General features: G+C 43.7%; 1 protein-coding gene across 1 annotated transcript in view; it reads right to left on the bottom strand.

Moving 5' to 3' along the window:
* RSPO3 (R-spondin 3) overlaps positions 1-14,937 on the bottom strand; it is a 180,256-nt gene that overhangs the window by 55,407 nt on the left and 109,912 nt on the right. Inside the window, exon 4 of the mRNA XM_063917294.1 lies at positions 1,530-1,719. Within this exon, the coding sequence (XP_063773364.1) occupies positions 1,530-1,719 (190 nt within the window). The remainder of the gene's footprint in view (positions 1-1,529; positions 1,720-14,937) is intronic.

The raw sequence follows: 14,937 nt of genomic DNA, 5'->3' as shown, positions 1-14,937 counted from the left end.
TAACATTAATAAATAATGCAGACAGCTTATCTTTTAGTTCTTAAAAAAGAGACTTTTTCCTCTCTAGTACTATATGAATGCATACTGCCAGAAAAATAAACCTTAAATACCACTAGAAAAGTCAGGAGTTGAAACTTTTGTAGCATGTCAACAGATAGTCATTTATTTTCTATGTTGTATTTAGTAGCTTGCTCACACTATACACCAGACCTACGCTGTCTGAAAACGTTCTAACAACAATTGATGAAATGTCTCTAGCATTTGTGCCCAACTGGCTAATACAAATCATATTTACCTACTCTCACGGAATGTCCAGGAGACTCCAGAATTTCAGGGAGCTCTCCCGGACTCCGAAAAGAGTAGCCTCTGAAATGAAGCCCACTTACCCTGTTGAAAGGGAAAGTTATAGAGGCTTGATGATGCACATCATGATATTCAACAGCATTTGTTGTAGAAATGTACTTACATGAATGTATAACTGTTACAATGCACCTGGATATATCACTTTATGCAAACAACTTTCATTGGGGGTAATTCTGAGTTGATCGCAGCAGCAAGTTTGTTAGCAATTGGGCAAAACCATGTGCACTGCAGGGGGGGGGGGGCAGATATAACATTTGCAGAGAGAGTTAGATTTGGGTGGGTTATTTTGTTTCTGTGCAGGGTAAATACTGTCTGCTTTATTTTTACACTGCAATTTATATTTCAGTTTGAAATAACCCACCCAAATTTAACTCTCTCTGCACATGTTATATCTGCCCCTCCTGCAGTGCACATGGTTTTGCCCAATTGCTAAACAGATTGCTGCTGCGATCAACTCAGAATTAGGCCCCTTGTTTCAGATGTAAACAACCTATTTAACAAATAATGTACATAATCAAATTAAAGCTTAAAAATCACATGATGGGGGAATTCAATTAGCGGAGGGCTAATTGCCATGCCAGAGGTATTCAATTAGCAGTTAATATCCTGCACGCGAGTCCCCGCAGACCGATTGAACCTCGCAGCTAATGTCTGTGGAAAACCCCACAAAATCAGGTCATGCACGGGGAAAAAACATTTATTCCACAATTTAGGTGGAATAAGTGGGTTTCCGCACATGAATCATGATTTTTCGGTGCAGGAAAAATTATATTTAATTGAATAGCATTTCCCTGCGCCACAGGGATTTTTGTCAGCACTTATTTGCGAGTTAAACCCTGTGGCTAATTGAATACCCCCTTAAAATTGCCAAAAGGCTCCTTGGTGACTTCTATTATCCTTATATTTTACAGTAAATGTTACATTAGTCTGATAAATAGATCAGCTCTATTTTGTAATCTACACTGTTGTATAATTATCTGCCAAATATCCCATTTCACTTTGAGCAGATATGCAGCTCACAGTACTTATTTTCCAAAAATGTATACTCCCCGTGACGCCAAAAGAAGCCAAGTTTTATGCTTTTTTATGGCTTTAAGCAAACGTTAGGCCACATAACTTGGATTTTCATAACGAAATTATTTAAGAATGAAAATTTTTTTTTTTACCGTCTTGAGCATTTCTTTTTCTGCACTATACATTTCCTTGTCTCGGCTGTTGGTGGGCAAGGTGTGCCACGTGGTGATGAATATTTCAGTGTCTCACGAGTTCTTGTTTCATTCCCTCGTCTAAAGCCACAGGTTTTTACACCCTTTGTGCAGGGGCTCCAAGGACTCCACTCCCCGACTACACAATGCACTGCAGGAAAAAGACATTACGTCAGACAGAAGTTTTCAGACTATATTTAATACCGTACTAGAGCTATTAGTGAAGTAATATCTTCTTGTAAATTGATAATGGTTACAGAAAATGCTACTTAATATTAAGTAATATTTAGTTCAAAGAAAGGATATCATTTGGAAAAACTATGCTAGCCAAAGGAATGTGGTATCCTCTTCATTTAGAGTTGCCGAACATCCATTTTTCCGTGGTAAACATAATTATTTCCTTACAGCATATCTTGTAACTTGTGGTCCCTTATGTTAAGGTGGAAAGGGAAGCTGATAAACATTGCGTATAGTAATGGCGTGCACATGTAAGTCTAGCATGAAACCTGGATATGTAACCCAATGAGACTTCAGCATTACACCACATACAGTGTCGGACTGGAGTATGAAGGGCCCATCGGGGGGATGCAGTGGTAGGGTCTCATCCTTAAGGGTGTAGCCACCACCACAGAGGCTTGGGCAACCATTAAAGATTGCATGTTTGGACCCTTTATAAATATATATGGAGAGTGGATACTGCTAGTACATGCATGATAATAGTAATAGCAATGCTTAGTAATTAGATTAGTAATAGCAATGCACTGTAGAAAATACACCATAGTCCTGTGAAGTATAATAATATAATATATGTATAATTCAACCTGATCAATAGAGGAGGGGGTGTGCCCTCGGGCAGTGTGGCCCACTGGGGGATTCCCCTGTATCCCTGTGGTCCAGTCCTACCCTGACCAGATACATTCTTTGCAGGTGTAACTTTTGTTGATACAGGAGGCCAGATGTAAAGTTATGTAAGGATGATAAAGATGATGACGATGACACCAGGAACACTATGTAGCTGCTTCTGATTAGCTGTTTGCGCATTGACAACCAGGTTATAGTATTTATTATCATTGTGCCTATGTTAAGTTGCAGCTGTATGGGGATGTGTCCAAGTTTCATTAGGTTGCTTTTCAAGAGGTTTGCTACACTTACCTTTACGTTCCATTTCTATAGTCAACTTACACATTTCTGCAACCATTCACCTACTAAGTCTAAGACACAATGAACTCTAGAAAGGGCACATTTTGGTACACATGACGCAGCATGGAAATAACTGTTTTTACTAGAGATGAGCGGGTTCGGTTTCTCTGAATCCGAACCCGCACGAACTTCATGTTTTTTTTCACGGGTCCGAGCGACTCGGATCTTCCCGCCTTGCTCGGTTAACCCGAGCGCGCCCGAACGTCATCATGACGCTGTCGGATTCTCGCGAGACTCGGATTCTATATAAGGAGCCGCGCGTCGCCGCCATTTTCACACGTGCATTGAGATTGATAGGGAGAGGACGTGGCTGCCGTCCTCTCCATTTAGATTAGGAGAGAGAGAGAGAGAGAGATTGACCTGAGGCTGTGATACTGTAGAAGAGAGTGCAGAGTTTAGTGACTGACGACCACAGTGACCACCAGACAGTGCAGTTGTTTGTTTTATTTAATATATCCGTTCTCTGCCTGAAAAAAACGATACACACAGTGACTCAGTCACATACCATATCTGTGTGCACTGCTCAGCCCAGTGTGCTGCATCAATGTATATATATATCTGACTGTGCTCAGCTCACACAGCTTATAATTGTGGGGGAGACTGGGGAGCACTGCAGTGCCAGTTATAGGTTATAGCAGGAGCCAGGAGTACATATTATATTAAAATTAAACAGTGCACACTTTTGCTGCAGGAGTGCCACTGCCAGTGTGACTGACCAGTGACCTGACCACACTGACCACCAGTATAGTTAGTAGTATACTATATTGTGATTGCCTGAAAAAGTTAAACACTCGTCGTGTGACTTCACTTGTGTGGTGTTTTTTTTTTTATTCTATAAAAAACTCATTCTGCTGACAGACAGTGTCCAGCAGGTCCGTCATTATATAATATATATACCTGTCCGGCTGCAGTAGTGATATATATATATTTTTTATATCATTATTTATCATCCAGTCGCAGCAGACACAGTACGGTAGTTCACGGCTGTAGCTACCTCTGTGTCGGCACTCGGCAGTCCATCCATAATTGTATACCACCTACCCGTGGTTTTTTTTTCTTTCTTCTTTATACATACATACTACTACATCTCTTTATCAACCAGTCTATATTAGCAGCAGACACAGTACAGTACGGTAGTTCACGGCTGTGGCTACCTCTGTGTCGGCACTCGGCAGTCCGTCCATAATTGTATACCACCTAACCGTGGTTTTTTTTTTCTTTCTTCTTTATACATACATACTACGACATCTCTTTATCAACCAGTCTATATTAGCAGCAGACACAGTACAGTACGGTAGTTCACGGCTGTGGCTACCTCTGTGTCGGCACTCGGCAGTCCGTCCATAATTGTATACCACCTAACCGTGGTTTTTTTTTCTTTCTTCTTCATACATACATACTACGACATCTCTTTATCAACCAGTCTATATTAGCAGCAGACACAGTACAGTACGGTAGTTCACGGCTGTGGCTACCTCTGTGTCGGCACTCGGCAGTCCGTCCATAATTGTATACCACCTAACCGTGGTTTTTTTTTCTTTCTTCTTTATACATACATACTACGACATCTCTTTATCAACCAGTCTATATTAGCAGCAGACACAGTACAGTACGGTAGTTCACGGCTGTGGCTACCTCTGTGTCGGCACTCGGCAGTCCGTCCATAATTGTATACCACCTAACCGTGGTTTTTTTTTCTTTCTTCTTCATACATACATACTACGACATCTCTTTATCAACCAGTCTATATTAGCAGCAGACACAGTACAGTACGGTAGTTCATGGCTGTGGCTACCTCTGTGTCGGCACTCGGCAGTCCGTCCATAATTGTATACCACCTAACCGTGGTTTTTTTTTCTTTCTTCTTCATACATACATACTACGACATCTCTTTATCAACCAGTCTATATTAGCAGCAGACACAGTACGGTAGTTCACGGCTGTAGCTACCTCTGTGTCGGCACTCGGCAGTCCGTCCATAATTGTATACTAGTATCCATCCATCTCCATTGTTTACCTGAGGTGCCTTTTAGTTGTGCCTATTAAAATATGGAGAACAAAAATGTTGAGGTTCCAAAATTAGGGAAAGATCAAGATCCACTTCCACCTCGTGCTGAAGCTGCTGCCACTAGTCATGGCCGAGACGATGAAATGCCAGCAACGTCGTCTGCCAAGGCCGATGCCCAATGTCATAGTACAGAGCATGTCAAATCCAAAACACCAAATATCAGTAAAAAAAGGACTCCAAAACCTAAAATAAAATTGTCGGAGGAGAAGCGTAAACTTGCCAATATGCCATTTACCACACGGAGTGGCAAGGAACGGCTGAGGCCCTGGCCTATGTTCATGGCTAGTGGTTCAGCTTCACATGAGGATGGAGGCACTCAGCCTCTCGCTAGAAAAATGAAAAGACTCAAGCTGGCAAAAGCAGTAGCACCGCAAAGAACTGTGCGTTCTTCGAAATCCCAAATCCACAAGGAGAGTCCAATTGTGTCGGTTGCGATGCCTGACCTTCCCAACACTGGACGTGAAGAGCATGCGCCTTCCACCATTTGCACGCCCCCTGCAAGTGCTGGAAGGAGCACCCGCAGTCCAGTTCCTGATAGTCAGATTGAAGATGTCAGTGTTGAAGTACACCAGGATGAGGAGGATATGGGTGTTGCTGGCGCTGGGGAGGAAATTGACCAGGAGGATTCTGATGGTGAGGTGGTTTGTTTAAGTCAGGCACCCGGGGAGACACCTGTTGTTCGTGGGAGGAATATGGCCGTTGACATGCCTGGTGAAAATACCAAAAAAATCAGCTCTTCGGTGTGGAACTATTTCAACAGAAATGCGGACAACAGGTGTCAAGCCGTGTGTTCCCTTTGTCAAGCTGTAATAAGTAGGGGTAAGGACGTTAACCACCTCGGAACATCCTCCCTTATACGTCACCTGCAGCGCATTCATAATAAGTCAGTGACAAGTTCAAAAACTTTGGGTGACAGCGGAAGCAGTCCACTGACCAGTAAATCCCTTCCTCTTGTAACCAAGCTCACGCAAACCACCCCACTAACTCCCTCAGTGTCAATTTCCTCCTTCCCCAGGAATGCCAATAGTCCTGCAGGCAATGTCACTGGCAATTCTGACGAGTCCTCTCCTGCCTGGGATTCCTCCGATGCATCCTTGCGTGTAACGCCTACTGCTGCTGGCGCTGCTGTTGTTGCTGCTGGGAGTCGATGGTCATCCCAGAGGGGAAGTCGTAAGCCCACTTGTACTACTTCCAGTAAGCAATTGACTGTTCAACAGTCCTTTGCGAGGAAGATGAAATATCACAGCAGTCATCCTGCTGCAAAGCGGATAACTGAGGCCTTGACAACTATGTTGGTGTTAGACGTGCGTCCGGTATCCGCCGTTAGTTCACAGGGAACTAGACAATTTATTGAGGCAGTGTGTCCCCGTTACCAAATACCATCTAGGTTCCACTTCTCTAGGCAGGCGATAACTCTTTCCTAGGCAGGCTACGCTTTGTATCACCGGTTTCCAGAATACGCACACAGCTGAAAACCTCTTACGGCAACTGAGGAAGATCATCGCGGAATGGCTTACCCCAATTGGACTCTCCTGTGGATTTGTGGCATCGGACAACGCCAGCAATATTGTGTGTGCATTAAATATGGGCAAATTCCAGCACGTCCCATGTTTTGCACATACCTTGAATTTGGTGGTGCAGAATTATTTAAAAAACGACAGGGGCGTGCAAGAGATGCTGTCGGTGGCCAGAAAAATTGCGGGACACTTTCGGCGTACAGGCACCACGTACAGAAGACTGGAGCACCACCAAAAACTACTGAACCTGCCCTGCCATCATCTGAAGCAAGAAGTGGTAATGAGGTGGAATTCAACCCTCTATATGCTTCAGAGGTTGGAGGAGCAGCAAAAGGCCATTCAAGCCTATACAATTGAGCACGATATAGGAGGTGGAATGCACCTGTCTCAAGCGCAGTGGAGAATGATTTCAACGTTGTGCAAGGTTCTGATGCCCTTTGAACTTGCCACACGTGAAGTCAGTTCAGACACTGCCAGCCTGAGTCAGGTCATTCCCCTCATCAGGCTTTTGCAGAAGAAGCTGGAGACATTGAAGGAGGAGCTAACACGGAGCGATTCCGCTAGGCATGTGGGACTTGTGGATGGAGCCCTTAATTCGCTTAACAAGGATTCACGGGAGGTCAATCTGTTGAAATCAGAGCACTACATTTTGGCAACCGTGCTCGATCCTAGATTTAAAGCCTACCTTGGATCTCTCTTTCCGGCAGACACAAGTCTGCTGGGGTTGAAAGACCTGCTGGTGAGAAAATTGTCAAGTCAAGCGGAACGCGACCTGTCAACATCTCCTCCTTCACATTCTCCCGCAACTGGGGGTGCGAGAAAAAGGCTCAGAATTCCGAGCCCACCCGCTGGCGGTGATGCAGGGCAGTCTGGAGCGACTGCTGATGCTGACATCTGGTCCGGACTGAAGGACCTGACAACGATTACGGACATGTCGTCTACTGTCACTGCATATGATTCTCTCACCATTGAAAGAATGGTGGAGGATTATATGAGTGACCGCATCCAAGTAGGCACGTCACACAGTCCATACTTATACTGGCAGGAAAAAGAGGCAATTTGGTGGCCATTGCACAAACTGGCTTTATTCTACCTAAGTTGCCCTCCCACAAGTGTGTACTCCGAAAGAGTGTTTAGTGCCGCCGCTCACCTTGTCAGCAATCGGCGTACGAGGTTACATCCAGAAAATGTGGAGAAGATGATGTTCATTAAAATGAATTATAATCAATTCCTCCGCGGAGACATTGACCAGCAGCAATTGCCTCCACAAAGTACACAGGGAGCTGAGATGGTGGATTCCAGTGGGGACGAATTGATAATCTGTGAGGAGGGGGATGTACACGGTGATATATCGGAGGGTGATGATGAGGTGGACATCTTGCCTCTGTAGAGCCAGTTTGTGCAAGGAGAGATTAATTGCTTCTTTTTTGGGGGGGGGTCCAAACCAACCCGTCATATCAGTCACAGTCGTGTGGCAGACCCTGTCACTGAAATGATGGGTTGGTTAAAGTGTGCATGTCCTGTTTTGTTTATACAACATAAGGGTGGGTGGGAGGGCCCAAGGACAATTCCATCTTGCACCTCTTTTTTCTTTTATTTTTCTTTGCGTCATGTGCTGTTTGGGGAGGGTTTTTTGGAAGGGACATCCTGCGTGACACTGCAGTGCCACTCCTAAATGGGCCCGGTGTTTGTGTCGGCCACTAGGGTCGCTAATCTTACTCACACAGTCAGCTACCTCATTGCGCCTCTTTTTTTCTTTGCGTCATGTGCTGATTGGGGAGGGTTTTTTGGAAGGGACATCCTGCGTGACACTGCAGTGCCACTCCTAAATGGGCCCGGTGTTTGTGTCGGCCACTAGGGTCGCTTATCTTACTCACACAGTCAGCTACCTCATTGCGCCTCTTTTTTTCTTTGCGTCATGTGCTGATTGGGGAGGGTTTTTTGGAAGGGACATCCTGCGTGACACTGCAGTGCCACTCCTAAATGGGCCCGGTGTTTGTGTCGGCCACTAGGGTCGCTAATCTTACTCACACAGTCAGCTACCTCATTGCGCCTCTTTTTTTCTTTGCGTCATGTGCTGATTGGGGAGGGTTTTTTGGAAGGGACATCCTGCGTGACACTGCAGTGCCACTCCTAAATGGGCCCGGTGTTTGTGTCGGCCACTAGGGTCGCTAATCTTACTCACACAGTCAGCTACCTCATTGCGCCTCTTTTTTTCTTTGCGTCATGTGCTGATTGGGGAGGGTTTTTTGGAAGGGACATCCTGCGTGACACTGCAGTGCCACTCCTAAATGGGCCTGGTGTTTGTGTCGGCCACTAGGGTCGCTTATCTTACTCACACAGTCAGCTACCTCATTGCGCCTCTTTTTTTCTTTGCGTCATGTGCTGATTGGGGAGGGTTTTTTGGAAGGGACATCCTGCGTGACACTGCAGTGCCACTCCTAGATGGGCCAGGTGTTTGTGTCGGCCACTAGTGTCGCTTAGCTTAGTCATCCAGCGACCTTGGTGCAAATTTTAGGACTAAAAATAATATTGTGAGGTGTGAGGTATTCAGAATAGACTGAAAATGAGTGGAAATTATGGTTTTTGAGGTTAATAATAATATGGGATCAAAATGACCCCCAAATTCTATGATTTAAGCTGTTTTTTAGTGTTTTTTAAAAAAAACACCGAATCCAAAACACACCCGAATCCGACAAAAAAAATTCGGTGAGGTTTTGCCAAAATGCGGTCGAACCCAAAACACGGCCGCGGAACCGAACCCAAAACCAAAACACAAAACCCGAAAAATTTCAGGCGCTCATCTCTAGTTTTTACACCACTAAAAGTGTTGTACATCTAATTCTTCAGTATACTGTGGGGCTGATTCTGAGTAACTTTGCACCTTGGTTAAACCAATTTGCACTGCATGTGGTAGGGGTGTTTTAAGATAGGAGGGAACCCGTGTGGAGACTCCAGGTGGGTTCCCTCCTCTCCTTGGCACCGTAGGCTCCAGCATTGTGCCGGAGTCCACTGTACATGCGCAGCTCTCCGGAAACATGGAGCCTAACATGGTCCAGAGACAAATTTCGAACTGCGCATGCATGATGGACATTTTTGGTGTGATTTTTGCAGCAGCTGCAGCACCCATTGTAAGGTTTATTTATTTATTTATTATTTATTACCAGTTATTTATATAGTGCACACATATTCTGCAGCGCTTTACAGAGCATATTTGGCCATTCACATCAGTCCCTGCCCCAGTGGAGCTTACAATCTATGGCCCTCATTCCGAGTTGATCGCTCGCTAGCTGCTTTTAGCAGCATTGCACACGCTAGGCCTGGGAGTGTATCTTAGCTTAGCAGAATAGCGATAAATGTGGTAAATGACCCGCGCTAAAAAAGTATGGAGCTGCTCCTTTAAATTCGTAATAACAGTAAATAGATAAAAACAGGAGCGCTAGAAAAAGAGAGAGATTAAAATAATGAATTAAATAAAAAAGTTGCAAACACCTGTGAAATAAAGGAAAATGATTAATTAAAAATGTTTACAGCACTTCTGTGCTGATGTGAAAGTCCCGTGCGTGTGTCCTTTTGTGGATTAAGGACAGACAAGTCCGAAACGCGTTGATGAGGAGTTACAAGTGAAAGTCGGACGTCATCCCGCCTGCGCCACACGGGTGTGGAAACGACAGTGCAGAAGACGGCATCGAGAACGGGGCAGCGGAACAAGATCTCAATGTGAAAACTGAGTGACGGACGTTACTACAGGTAGGCAGAGTAAGGGAGAGACAGACAGTCAGGTTTCCCCACTGCAGCCGCAGCACGGATCACAGCTCCGGTGTCCACAAAAGGACACACGCACGGGACTTTCACATCAGCACAGAAGTGCTGTAAACATTTTTAATTAATCATTTTCCTTTTTTTCACAGGTGTTTGCAACTTTTTTATTTAATTCATTATTTTAATCTCTCTCTTTTTCTAGCGCTCCTGTTTTTATCTATTTAGCAGAATAGCGAACAAAAGATTAGCAGAACTGCTACTAAATAATTCCCTGCAGTTTCTGAGTAGCTACAGACCTACTCCTAGACTGCGATCACCTCAGTCCGTTTAGTTCCTGGTTTGAAGTCACAAATACGCCCTGCGTTCGGCCAGTCACTGCCCCGTTTCTCCTGCCACTCCTGCATTTTTGCCTGACACACCTGCATTTTTTTAGCACACTCCCTGAAAACGGCCAGTTACCACCCAGAAACACCCACTTCCTGTCAATCACACTACGATCACTCGAGCGATGAAAAAACGTTGCTCGAGCTTGTGTAAATCTACAAAGTTTTGTGTGAAAGTACTTAGCGCATGCACACTGCGTACCATGCGCATGCACATTTTTGCAGTTTTCTCACTTGATCGCTGCACTGCGAAAATCGGCAGCGAGCGTACAACTCGGAATGACCACCAATGTTCCCTATCACATGTGCACGCAGACACATTCACACTATGGTTAATTTTTGTTGGGAGACAAATAACCTACCAGTATATTTTTGGATTGTGGGAGGAAACCGGAGTACCCGGAGGAAACCCACGCAAGTACGAGGAGAATATACAAACGCCACACAGTTAGGGTCATGGTGGGAATTGAACCCATGACCTCAGTGCTGTGAGGCAGTAATGCTAACCATTACACCATCCATACTGCCAAGGTTGAAAAACAATATGGGTAAAGTGTGTGCGGTGTGGGCCTCCCATGGAACCCAGGGGCCTGCATGCACCGCACACATTGCACCCATGATAGAAACGCCAATAGCATGTGGGGTACTGTAGATTTAATAGGTGAGTAGAGATTTAGATATGTGTGGGGCGTGTCCAAACTAAAATCTAAATAGCAATGTAAAAATAAAGCTGCCCAGCATTTGTAGGCTACATGCAAAAGCAGCCAGTATTTACCCTGCATGCAAAAATAACAAATGTATATGCATCCCTTGCAGTGCATCATGGTTTGTTCCAGAAACAGCTTTTTCCATTTACTCCTAACTCTATACAATTAAAAAAGTTATGGTCGTGTCTACACTTGAGTGGGCATCATGTGTTTGCAACATAAAAAATTGCCCTATTATCATCATGGAACAGTATTTTAACCATAAATTATAATTTTTTTAAGTTAAAATTAAAAAAAAAATGTCTGGTATGGTTTTTATTTGTTATTATCATGTTGCTTAGTGTATTATTTCTCTAGAAAAAAATATCATCTAAGTTGAAAACTATAAAAAAAATTTGCCTTTTTATAGATATATTCATCCAGAAATAAAAATATCCTCAGTATTTTTAATACAAATATTTTAATTTGCTTCTGAGTTTGCTTCATACGGTACCTAGAAAGTTAGCCATTCTCACAACCTGAATTTGACTGATTTTAATGCTTATAGAGGAATTCAATTAGCAGCTGTAAATTACCGTAGCCAGGTCCGGATTAAAGTTACAGGTGAGGTCGTCCCAGGCCACCACACATTGCTGCTTGAATCAGAAGTGTCTCCGTTCAGCGGCTAAGCTGTTCATTAACAGCGGCCGCCGGGAGCTCCTCCGTGTCTAGTGAGTCTCGCGAGATAGTGCAGTGACATCCTACGAGACACTGAGGTTGAGCCGGCCATGTCCGCAGGGTTCGTGATGAAGATGCAGTGGTAGAGGGGAGCAGAGGAACCCCACTTCATGCTGTTGCTGCCACTGACTAAAGAGAGAGTGCCCATAGTCCTCTCCTTCTAAGCCACCCCTTCATTACCTGCCGGCAGCTCTGGGAAATCCCTCTTACTGCAGGGACTGTCCACCTCACACACCGTACACAGTGAGGAGAATCACCAGGAGAACACTGGGGCACTGCCCCCAACCCCAAGCTGTCCACCAGCTGGACACTCTGTGCTGCTGCTGCTGTCTCTTGATCATCAGAGCCACTCATGTCTGACACAATGAAGCTGAGCCGGCCATGTCTGCAGGGTCCGTGTTTCAGAGATGGGGGAGGGACGGGTGTCGAGGGTGCACTCAGGGGTATACTAGTGGGGGCTCCCACAACGTTGTTGCCCCTGGGCTCCCAAGAGGGACATGCGGTGAGATAAATGGCTCAGGACTGGAGGCACTGGCAAGTACCAGTGCCAGATTTATACACAATTTATGAGCCAAAGGGTGCATGTGGGCATTATACACAGGTGCAGCAGTTTTTACTGCAGGAAATTTGGCAAGTTTTAATCAGAAATGTTCAGAAAAGAAAAACAGATGAGGCACTGCCTCTCCTGCCATAAACCTTTGACTCCAGAGAGTAAAAAGTATATATTTGTTATATACTTTATATAGTCAAACCTCTGGTTTAAACATTAGTATGGCAGCAAAGGCTCTCCCTCACCCCACAGCATGCCACTGGCTCCCACCACCCTTAATCCTGCCATGACTATAGCTAATTGATCCCTGGTGGAGGGGATAATTCAATTGACGGCGATAGCCGGCAGCATCAGGGATTTTGTTGAACCTGCCCAGAGGAAGTAGAAACAAAATCTTTTATAAGTGCCATTTTTCCACGGCAGGGATTGCAAAAATACATGGATCCGGGAACTCATCCCGGATCCTGTGTGTTTTTGCACGAAAACCGGTACATTTTTCCATGAAAAAAAACAGGCAACAATTGAGCAAAAAATCGCGTACTAGCCCGTTTTTTTATGAAAAAATTACTTCAGCTAATTGAATTTCCCCCTTAGTATAAAGTTGGTGAAGCACCCTGTACACGAAGGCTCAAGACACTGCATGCAGGTGTACTTAGTTTTACGTGTACAAGCTGCATCATGGCACCTGTTAGCATGTTTTGCATCCGTAAACATTGGCCAGTGATTTCCCACACTGAACCTGATGTCAGGGGGTGTCTTTGACATGTCACTGTGCTTCAACGGAAGTACGGTGTCTCACTTGGTCTTCCTCTTCAACACTGCTTCTTAGAGCCAGTTGACTAATGCTCAGGCAATGGATGATTTGAAATCCAACTGATTCTTGTCACTAAATCTAGACATTCAATATAGCAGCCATGTCACATTAATACAACAGCCAAGTCACATCAAGAATGTACCATCCCCTGTTTTTGCACATGTGTGGGTACATCGCCACACACTGTTCTATGAGATCTACTCCCCACCATATGTGTGTTATACTACTCTGTAACTAACCCTGTTTCTAGCTACCCTTGATGTCTGGAGAAAATAAAACAACACTAATAAAGCATCCACCACTACTACCACAGCTGCTACTAATGATAATAATTTGAAATCATTTACAATTTAAAAAAATTAAGATAACATATAATGATAAATATAAGGCCATCATCTGTCAAAACTGGCATATAATATATTATATAAGGAAAAAATTTAGGTTAGGCATATATGCCATTATAAGCTTTGCAGGCAATATGAATACTTGTATTGCATGACGTCCACTGCAGAGGACATATGATTTTAAATCAACTGTGAAAAAAAATTTAGTGTTTGATTAAAACATCTACCATGTTATTCCCTAAATGTTTCTTTCCTTGAATTTATTTTGTTTACCTCCTCTACTATCTTTGATTATTTTATTCTTTTTTTGAGAAATCCCTGAAGTGCTTGGTGTTGGTGAACTTTTCTCAACCATTTTATTTTGACCTTTTTCGTAGGAATTAAAAGAAGCCACAAGGTGGCATGCCTTCTAAATTTGGTAGCAGTCCAAAGAAGAGAACAACATACACTATTGAGAGTTCAATAGAGAGTTTCTATAGGCGATAATGACTTAAAAACAGTGGCCTCTGTGCATGAAAGGGTTAATCTTAATATTAGATACTTTCTGAAACAATATGAAATAGATATATAATCAATGTATTAAACATTATGAACTAATCTCAGCAAATTACGTTAAACGCAAAAATTAAACTGTCATTGTTAGACCTGGCAATGCAAATTTTCTATTTTCGAAAATTCTATAACTCTAAGGAAACTGGGTTCTTGGACCCCAACATAAACATTTCATGGTAATTTAAAATAAAATCAATATGGTAGAAAAAGGGATACACAATAGAAATTGTGGGGGTGGGGGGGGGGGGGGGGGTGCGGGGGTGGTGGTAGAGAGCCACAATCTCTCTCAGAGACAACCTTCATTTTTAGAGAGGTAGACTCTGGCAGATCCCGGCGCGCTAGGCAGCTGCCTAAAGCTGCCTAATGGTAGAGCCGGCACTGGCCACTATACAATCTTGGACACATTTCTTTATTGTTTAATTACACCAATAAAACTGAATCCTACAGAAAAAAAATCCAGATACTAGAACAGTGTAGTTGCAGTATACCAGTGCTCACACCCATTTTTTATTTAAACTTGATTTTTAATTTTCCATTTTATGTTTAATTATTGTATGTTTCAGTGGATAGTCCTTTCACTATACTGTATGTGTACTACAGGACATAAAGTCAGAGTAGGCTGACTCTTGGTAAGACAGTACTGTAGCAGCTCAGATCAACCTAACAACACAGCATAAGGTTACACTTCTACTGTGATTGGTTAGACTGACCATCAGTCATTGTTACTTCTCAACTGCACTGCATAGACTGGGCCT

The sequence above is a fragment of the Pseudophryne corroboree genome, chromosome 4 (genome assembly GCF_028390025.1).
Source record: "Pseudophryne corroboree isolate aPseCor3 chromosome 4, aPseCor3.hap2, whole genome shotgun sequence".
Taxonomy (NCBI): domain Eukaryota; kingdom Metazoa; phylum Chordata; class Amphibia; order Anura; family Myobatrachidae; genus Pseudophryne; species Pseudophryne corroboree.
Note: the sequence above shows the minus strand (reverse complement) of the source record. Positions and strands in the feature narration are given on the sequence as shown.